Source organism: Brassica oleracea, chromosome C7 (assembly GCF_000695525.1).
Source record: "Brassica oleracea var. oleracea cultivar TO1000 chromosome C7, BOL, whole genome shotgun sequence".
Taxonomy (NCBI): domain Eukaryota; kingdom Viridiplantae; phylum Streptophyta; class Magnoliopsida; order Brassicales; family Brassicaceae; genus Brassica; species Brassica oleracea.
This window is the reverse complement of record NC_027754.1, coordinates 35,562,880-35,570,505: the sequence shown is the minus strand read 5'-3', so window position 1 is coordinate 35,570,505 and position 7,626 is coordinate 35,562,880. Positions and strand designations below refer to the sequence as shown.

Genomic DNA, 7,626 nt, shown 5'->3' with positions numbered 1-7,626 from the left:
AGTACAATGGCGTCGGATGCAGGATCAGAGTCGATGGCGACGGTGGCTGCCAAAGCTCCGATAACAGCCGAGAGAAAGGTTTTTTTAAAAAAAAAAAAAAAAAAAGCCTCTCTGAACCACATACACAACTAGAGAGAGAAAGTACAATGGCGTCGGATGCAGGATCAGAGTCGATGGCGACGGTGGCTGCCAAAGCTCCGATAACAGCCGAGAGAAAGGTCCGAACTGATCTCGACAACCGTCTCCCTAAACCATGTTCGTACATTTTCTTTATATTTTTTGCATATGTGTTCTTCCCTCTTTGCAAGATACTCAACGTACACTAGTTGTTTGGTTGATCCAAAACAGATGTGCCACGAGCCATGGTTGCACCTGACATGGAAAACCTCAACGGGACAAGGGGACACAAGCACAACGACATGTCTGTTCTTCAACAGCACGTTGCTTTTTTTGATCAAGATGGTGATGGTATCATCTACCCATCCGAGACATTCCGAGGTATCTATCTCTAAAGTCGTTTCAACAAGGAGAAAATAATATCATTACAATCATTGCTCTGCTGCTGATGATCAGGATTTAGAGCACTTGGTTTCAACGTGATCTTTTGTTTCTTTCTAACGTTCATCGTGCATCTTACCATGAGTTACGCCACATCGCCTGTAAGTAACTCTCATCGAACGTAGAGCGGTGTGTCTTTATTATCTCCTTAGGTTCCTCAACATGTCTTGTCTGTTTTCTTTTCATAATGGACCAAAAAAGACTTGGATGCCTTCCTTCACGTTCCCGATTTACATCAAGAACATCCACAGAGCCAAACATGGAAGCGACACATCTACTTACGACACAGAAGGACGGTTCGTCTATTTATAACTAAACCCTTGTCCAATGTCCGTGATACTTGGTCGGAATTGTGATTATAAATTTGGAACTTTCAGGTACATCCCGGCAAATCTGGAGAACATGTTTAGTAAGTACGCGCGTACAGTACCTGATAAGTTAACCCGTTACGAGTTGTGGCAAATGACTGAGGCTAACCGTAACGCATTCGATTTCTTTGGCTGGTATGTCCCATCCTCTCTTTCTCTCCACTATGATCTCTGTGTTTATTAATGCATGGTGTATGAAAATGGAAACAGGGCAGCGAGTAAAATGGAGTGGGGAGTACTCTACTTACTGGCTAAAGACGAGAATGGCTACTTATCCAAAGAAGCTGTTAGGAGATGCTTCGATGGGAGCTTGTTCGACTACTGCGCCAAGTCTAGAGCCGCTCCTAGAAAGGCTGATTGATCAACATGCTAACATGTTTCTCAATTTTCTCGGCAGCTAATGTCTCTTAACCGAAAACACGAATCAGACCGTAACGTTTTAATTTGCTTCGTAAATTTCACATCCTTATAATGGTTCTTTTGGTTTCTATCTTTGACAAGTGCGTTGCTTGACGTATATCGACATGTCACGGTGTTTGTCTATGGATATCATAGTATGAAAGTTTTGTCGAACGTTGTAGAGGATAGTAATGCGAATAGCATGCAACTTGGTGAGTGAATTAAACAAGACAGAGGGATTATGTTTTGACATCAAATATGGTTATGTAAATCTGAATGTGCTTAAAACAAACCAATAAAATGCAAAATATAGTTTGATAAAGAATGTTATCGTAGGGAATTTCTCTATTATTATAAAAAAGGATTGTATCCAAAAATTGAGGTTTAATAAAATTAATTTGTGATAAAACAACAAATACGAGAAGAAACACAAAAAAATGTTTACAAAACAGGCTTTGAAATTCTTTATTCTATCAAAGGCCCAAAAGCCCAATAGGAAAATAAAAGAAGACACCATTGGAGCGAGCTCGCTCCCTCTACTCTTCTCCGCCGCCGCCTACATCACAAAAGTACACCGGTATTCACCAATTAAAGCTTCCCTCTACTCTTCCATTTGATACCCCATCGTACTCAAACACTCACATTTAGTTCGTGTCCGAATCCAGGAATGGAGTCTCATAACCAATCAGAGAAACAAAGTTCGCCTGAGAAAAGTGGTTCGAGCAGTGTGTCTAAGAAAGTCGCGGAGATGTGGGAGCGAATGAATGCAGGAGTACCAAAAAAGCAAGTCAACTTCCACTCAAAGAGCTCAACCGCTTTGCCCGCTAAAAACTCAGCTAATAGCGTGAGTTTTGAGTTTTGCGTCTTCGTTGTTATTTTGTGTGTGTGCGCGCGCTTTTTAACCCTTTTTTTTTATCTATTACGCAGAACTGGACAAGTTATCTTGGTGTGGATGCGAAGAAGAAGAATGAGCACACAATTGTGCTGAAGGAAGATAGCGTTTCGGACAATAGCTGTAGCGAGGAGGCTAAGAGCATTGCTGCAGCCGCTCTAGCTGCTGTCAGAAACGCTACTGCAACCGCTGCAGCTGCATCGAGCCGTGGCAAGGTTGAGGTGAGCAAAAGGCTTGACCTTTTGTGTTTCTTTGACTAGGTCTAGTTAGAATCTAACATCTCTCAGCTGTTTTGAACTAAGAAGATGGGTTTTGTATGAGTAAAGTCTCTGTCTTTATGTGAATGTGACATCTCTCAGCTGTTTTGAACTAAGAAGAGGGGGTTGTGCATGATTAAAGTCTCTGTCTTTTTAAGTTAATATATGATTTTGCTTTGCCTAAGCAACGTTAGAATCTAAGATATTTCAGCTGTTTTGAACTAAAAGGATCGGTTTGTGTCGTGTATGCTTTAAGTTAAATGTGACTGTGCTTTTGCAGATAACAGAGGTCAAAGACTTTGCTGGGCAAGAAATCGAAGTGAAGCGGTTAGTGGAAGCGGGTTCAAAGGAAGCCTCCTCCTCTGCATCGACCTCAGGGGTTGATGCGGTTCTTGAGCAGATAAAAAAGAAACAGAAGCTGAGCGTTTTGGACAAGACGAAGAAAGATTGGGGAGAGTACAAGGAGGAGAACAAAGGTGTTGAAGACGAGCTGGATAAGTACAAGAAGAGCTCTGATCAGTATCTGGATAAAGTTTCTTTCTTGGAGAGAGCCGATTACAGACAGTTTGAGAAAGAGAGAGACGCTCGCTTAGCTCTTCAGTCCAAGAGAAAACACGATGATGTCTGACTCTTTTAACGTTGCTCTTTAAGTGTTCTTGTTTTCTGGTATGTAGAAAAGTGATTATACGAAAGCTTGTAGCAGTTTCTAAGGGATGTTTTGTCACATTCAGGTATAGACAACGCGGAAGCTGATACGATTTTTCCAGTATGAATCGGTGGTCTAAACAATAATCTTCTATAAGACAGTTTAACGACCCCCTGAGGATTTCTTTGCAGTGTCTAAACCGTGTTTTGGTTGATTGATTGATCTGGTTTTCATCTCCGGATTGAGTTTTGACAGGATCTGAAACTCTCTGTCGAGAGAATCGTGGCGGTTAATAGCTGATATCTTCATGGCTTTGTAGAACATCGAGCCGTCTGGTTTGGTGTATTCTATCCGAACGAACCCTTACCTAGTATCTCCAAGAACTTCATTTTTATAACCTGATCATTGGTCTCTTGTTTCTTCTGGTTCCTACGTTTACTGTTCCTTGCCGTCGTGACCATGCCTTTGAAAACAGCAAGACTTAAGCTTAGTTTTTTATTTAGACAAACTCGAGTTAGTTGCGATTATGTAATGAGAAGAGTAACAAAAAACGGAAACAGAACGATACAATTGAAAATACAGTTTAGCAGCCTGATTAGCAATGTAATTTTTGTTGTAGCTTATATAGTGAAGGACATGTTTTGTGATACGTCTACGTCAGTTGGGCTCTCAGGGCAAAGCGTTCTGATGGAACTTTTTGGGCATTGCAAACGAAATATTGATTTTAAAAATTACACACACGAGTTTGTTACATATTACATTAAGCTCAAGGATGTGTAGTTGTCTATAAAAAAAACTTACAAAAAGAAAGCTTTTGAATCTAAAGATCAACGGCTGGAGGAACGTCGTCGACGGTGAGGTCTACTCCATCATCTGGCAAGTCGGATCCTAGTGGTCCTAGTATCCCTTCAGAACTCAGCGTCAGTCCACTCTGCTCAAACATATACACCAAACATTAACTTATTATCATTATCCATCAAAAACAAAGCTTCTCTGGTGAACAAACCAAACCCCAACAACATAACTTTTGTAAAGAACCAACGGTGGTTATGATCTAAAACTGTACCTCAGGTTGGAAGCGAAGCATGTCAGCACGGGCCATTGCTTCCGCTTGGGCGATTCTCTGTCTGAACGTCTGAGCCATCTCCTCAGCCTTTGAGACAAGAGAAAAGTAAGAAACATGATCGAAAGGAATTGAGAGAACATTTCAGTGGAGATAGTGTTACCTTCTCGAAAACAAGTTTTGGGTTGCGAATCATATCGCCAGGTGTAGGCTCCAGCTTCTTGGTGGAAAGACTTACTCTTCCTCTGTCACGGTCGTGGCTCAGTATCATAACCTGTTAACACTATACGTTATTGCTCAAAGATCCTACTAAAAAAAAGTTAAGAGAATATCTGTGGTAGAGTGACCTTGAGAGTGTCACCGGGATGAAGAACGGTTGCGATATCTGAGACACGGTCATGACTGATCTGACTGACATGGAGAAGTCCGTTGATTCCGCCAATGTCAATGAAGGCACCATATGGTTTCAAGCTCTGAACAACTCCTAGGACCACAGATCCAATTCCAAGCTGTGCCTGGCTGTCTGCTACAGCTTTACGGTTACTGAGAACAAGCTTTGTCTGTTCCTCATCGACCTCCACAAACTTTAGAGGTATTTCTTTATCAAGAAGCTCTTCAGCTGCTGCTTTCTGACAAAAACAATTATAGAAGAACACACATCATCAGGTTTGATTATCCTTAAAACTCGTAAAAGCTTTTGAGACAAGTACTAACCGACGATATTTGCGAGAATGGTACAAATCCACGAAGACCCTCCACTAGAGCCACTAATCCACCTTTGTTAGCACCAATAACCTACACCATACAATCCAATCCAATTCATGACATTGTCAACCAATGAGTAACAACCAAGTTCCCAAATGTACCTTAGCCTTGACAATGACATCCTCAGCCTGAAGCTGCCTGCATCGTTCCCAAGCAAGTTCGTACTGGATCATTCTTAAGCTCAACAGCAAACTGTCATCACTTTCGTTTTCACCTATGATGACAAACTCTTCCACTATACCAGGAACTATACCAGCTTCTTCCACATGCTTGATTCTGTGAATGCAAGCCTGTTCAACCGACAAGTAAGCCGAAGACTTTGCGGAAATGTCAACTAATGCACCATTAGCGTCAGTCTTGAACACCGTTCCTTTGACCTGACACGATGTCACAGCCACAAAATGATACATATACTTCTACATAAGCCACCGAACCGAAAACGAGGTTTGGTTCGGGTTTGAATCCTATTAATTACCCGAACAAATTTTTTATCTCTAAAACCAAGAAAACCGAAATCGAAGCCGGGTGAATGGATACCCGAATTTCTATATGTATACTTATAAATATTAACTATATTTAATTTTAAAATAATCAAATGTTTTAAAAATACTATTTATAAACCGAATTAACCAAATACTTTTTATCCGAAATATTCAAAATTATCTGAATCCCAAAACCCGGAAAACACAGACATTTAATCCCAAAACCCAAATTTTCCTGACTCTTTAACCCGAATTAACCAAAAAACCGGAACCGAATAGCAAGTTCTGAACTTCGTTACATGAAAACCGCAATAACCGAACCAAAACCGAACTTCCTAAATATCAAACCAATCTTATATCTCTAGAACCTAAAATCAAACGGATACCCAAAATGCCAATGCCTACTTCTACAGAACCAACATAACAATAGATTGCAAATCTCAAGTAGCGATTAAAGCTCAAAGTTCGAAACTTTTAATGAAGAAAAGATGAGACAAACCCTAGTGCCGATTTCGGAATTGAAGTCGTATTGCTCAATAGCAGCCGCGAAATCGTCGACGGTGAAGGCGACACCTTCCATGGGAGCAGTTCTGCATCGCTCGTAAGCGTCCTCGAACATCTTCTTCAGCTCGAGACGCTCTCTTGTCTGCCCGCTAGACATCGCAACCGCCGCCACGATCGTCGGAGAGACGGAGGCGGATTTGTTCTGCGGGAAGTTTTTGGCCGGTGTCCTCGATAGCCTAGAGGAGGAAGAGAGTGGAGAGCATCTCAACCCCGTGAATTGCTGAGCCAATGACGCCATTGTTGCCTGCACTCGAAGAGGAGAGTCTCACTCACTCGTATCGTATCTGTTCTATGGTTCTTCCTGCGTTTTATCTCGGGTTAGATAAGGGAGGATTACAAAGATGATGATGATCTGTTGGACTACATGCCGTTTGTTAATAGGCTAAACAGCGTGACGTTTATGCTATGGGCCACGGAAAATTATGCGTGCGTGACGGTTATGACATGGGCCACAAAAACATGTGTGACCCCACTCTCTTTTTTTCTAAAACAGGAAAAACCTCTATATAGAAACAAGTTTGTTTAAAAAATATATTTTAAGAAAAATATAAAGAAATTCTATTTTATCTATATACTTTGAGATAAAAATAATACTTTTACAATAGAGTTTTTCTATTTTTTTCAAATATGGAAAAAAATATTGAAATGGATTAGAAATGCTCTATTTCTATGTTGTTCAGTAGATGTATACGTAAAAATCTTTTCTTTTTTTTTCTGTAAAAATGTTAAGAAATACGTGAAAGTCTTGGTTGAGCCATAGCTATATTACTTCATGGTGGACATGATGATATTTTAAAATCATACATGAATCTTTAACCTTAAGTTTGTGACCATATCAAATATATGATCATGGGTTTCCATATAATTTACCAATTTACACAGTTGTAATGAAAATGGTCAAAATAAAAAAAAAATTGATTCAATCTTGTAAATCAACAAAAATGTTATGAACCGGATTGTGGATGGCTCATAACCAAGAGATTATACCATCGGCGGTCCAAGAAAGAGAGAGTCGGCCAGCTTTTCCTTTTGTTTATGTCTTTACGTTTTCTTTTTCCTAGTTGGATTATGATTTGTGTTTTTTTCATTTATCTATGACGGTGTAATCTCCTATATAAAGAACTTCTATGTTATGAATAAATTGAGACTTTTCCATTACTTTCACAACACGTTATCAGCACGATTGATCTCTAAAACCGTAAGCTAAAATATCGACCATAAACCCTAAATCTCTCTTCATTGCTAAAACCCTAATCTCTATCGATCACCTCACTTTGATCATGACTCTGATAGACCCTGATCTGTATTCGACCACTGATCTCAACAAGATCGATCTGTGGACTGATCTCTGCAAGTTTCAGTACGCTTCAACTATTCCAGATTGTACGATCAGCCTGTTCCAGTCTGTGATCAAACTGTTCCAGATCTACGAGTTCTTTGACTGCAAGTACCAGCTCGCGTACCAACGATCCCGATCAGCTCAACCTAAGCTAAGTTTTCGATCTCTATCTGAATCTCCATCGATCTCTCTCTTTCTCAATCGATAAACCCTAATCACTTTCGATCTCAACTTGTACCCGATCTCAGCTCGCGGACTGCAAGGAAACAGTTTGGACCAGTCCGCGTAAGGTT

The 7,626-nt window shown here is 40.4% G+C and overlaps 3 protein-coding genes across 5 annotated transcripts; 2 read left to right on the top strand and 1 right to left on the bottom strand.

The window, feature by feature from the left end:
- LOC106304957 (peroxygenase 2-like) lies at positions 1-1,560 on the top strand. 2 transcript variants are annotated; one of them, XM_013741337.1, is made up of 7 exons: positions 1-78; positions 219-255; positions 349-498; positions 574-659; positions 760-854; positions 936-1,061; positions 1,137-1,560. In XM_013741337.1, the coding sequence occupies exons 1-7, from the start codon at positions 7-9 to the stop codon at positions 1,285-1,287; spliced, it is 717 nt and encodes a 238-aa protein (XP_013596791.1). In that variant the 5' UTR covers positions 1-6; the 3' UTR covers positions 1,288-1,560. The 2 variants fall into 2 exon arrangements, with proteins under 2 accessions (XP_013596791.1, XP_013596790.1); XM_013741336.1 differs by lacking the exon at positions 1-78 and having other exon boundaries at positions 147-255.
- A 260-nt stretch (positions 1,561-1,820) lies between these two features.
- On the top strand, positions 1,821-3,550 carry LOC106303898 (craniofacial development protein 1-like). Its single transcript, XM_013740248.1, has 4 exons — positions 1,821-1,902; positions 1,991-2,169; positions 2,253-2,438; positions 2,755-3,550. The coding sequence occupies exons 2-4, from the start codon at positions 1,993-1,995 to the stop codon at positions 3,100-3,102; spliced, it is 711 nt and encodes a 236-aa protein (XP_013595702.1). The 5' UTR covers positions 1,821-1,902; positions 1,991-1,992; the 3' UTR covers positions 3,103-3,550.
- Positions 3,551-3,808: 258 nt separating this feature from the next.
- On the bottom strand, positions 3,809-6,310 carry LOC106301276 (30S ribosomal protein S1, chloroplastic-like). 2 transcript variants are annotated; one of them, XM_013737640.1, is made up of 8 exons: positions 5,930-6,310; positions 5,050-5,325; positions 4,898-4,978; positions 4,531-4,812; positions 4,347-4,457; positions 4,187-4,273; positions 4,022-4,051; positions 3,809-3,979 (listed from the first exon to the last, which is right to left on the bottom strand). In XM_013737640.1, exons 1-8 carry the CDS (start codon positions 6,230-6,232, stop codon positions 3,941-3,943), a joined length of 1,209 nt encoding a protein of 402 aa, XP_013593094.1. In that variant the 5' UTR covers positions 6,233-6,310; the 3' UTR covers positions 3,809-3,940. The 2 variants fall into 2 exon arrangements, with proteins under 2 accessions (XP_013593094.1, XP_013593093.1); XM_013737639.1 differs by having other exon boundaries at positions 3,832-4,051.
- Positions 6,311-7,626: the final 1,316 nt, after the last annotated feature.

Coding starts and splice junctions, on each gene's coding strand:
- LOC106304957 (XM_013741337.1), top strand. CDS start 7: ATGGCGTCGGATGCAGGATCAGAGTCGATGGCGACGGTGGCTGCCAAA. Junction 660..759: donor TGAGTTACGCCACATCGCCT/GTAAGTAACTCT, acceptor GGACCAAAAAAG/ACTTGGATGCCTTCCTTCAC. Junction 855..935: donor ACTTACGACACAGAAGGACG/GTTCGTCTATTT, acceptor TGGAACTTTCAG/GTACATCCCGGCAAATCTGG.
- LOC106303898 (XM_013740248.1), top strand. CDS start 1,993: ATGGAGTCTCATAACCAATCAGAGAAACAAAGTTCGCCTGAGAAAAGT. Junction 2,170..2,252: donor CTAAAAACTCAGCTAATAGC/GTGAGTTTTGAG, acceptor TCTATTACGCAG/AACTGGACAAGTTATCTTGG. Junction 2,439..2,754: donor CGAGCCGTGGCAAGGTTGAG/GTGAGCAAAAGG, acceptor GTGCTTTTGCAG/ATAACAGAGGTCAAAGACTT.
- LOC106301276 (XM_013737639.1), bottom strand. CDS start 6,232: ATGGCGTCATTGGCTCAGCAATTCACGGGGTTGAGATGCTCTCCACTC. Junction 4,979..5,049: donor ATGTCATTGTCAAGGCTAAG/GTACATTTGGGA, acceptor TGTATGGTGTAG/GTTATTGGTGCTAACAAAGG. Junction 4,274..4,346: donor CAAAACTTGTTTTCGAGAAG/GTAACACTATCT, acceptor CTTGTCTCAAAG/GCTGAGGAGATGGCTCAGAC.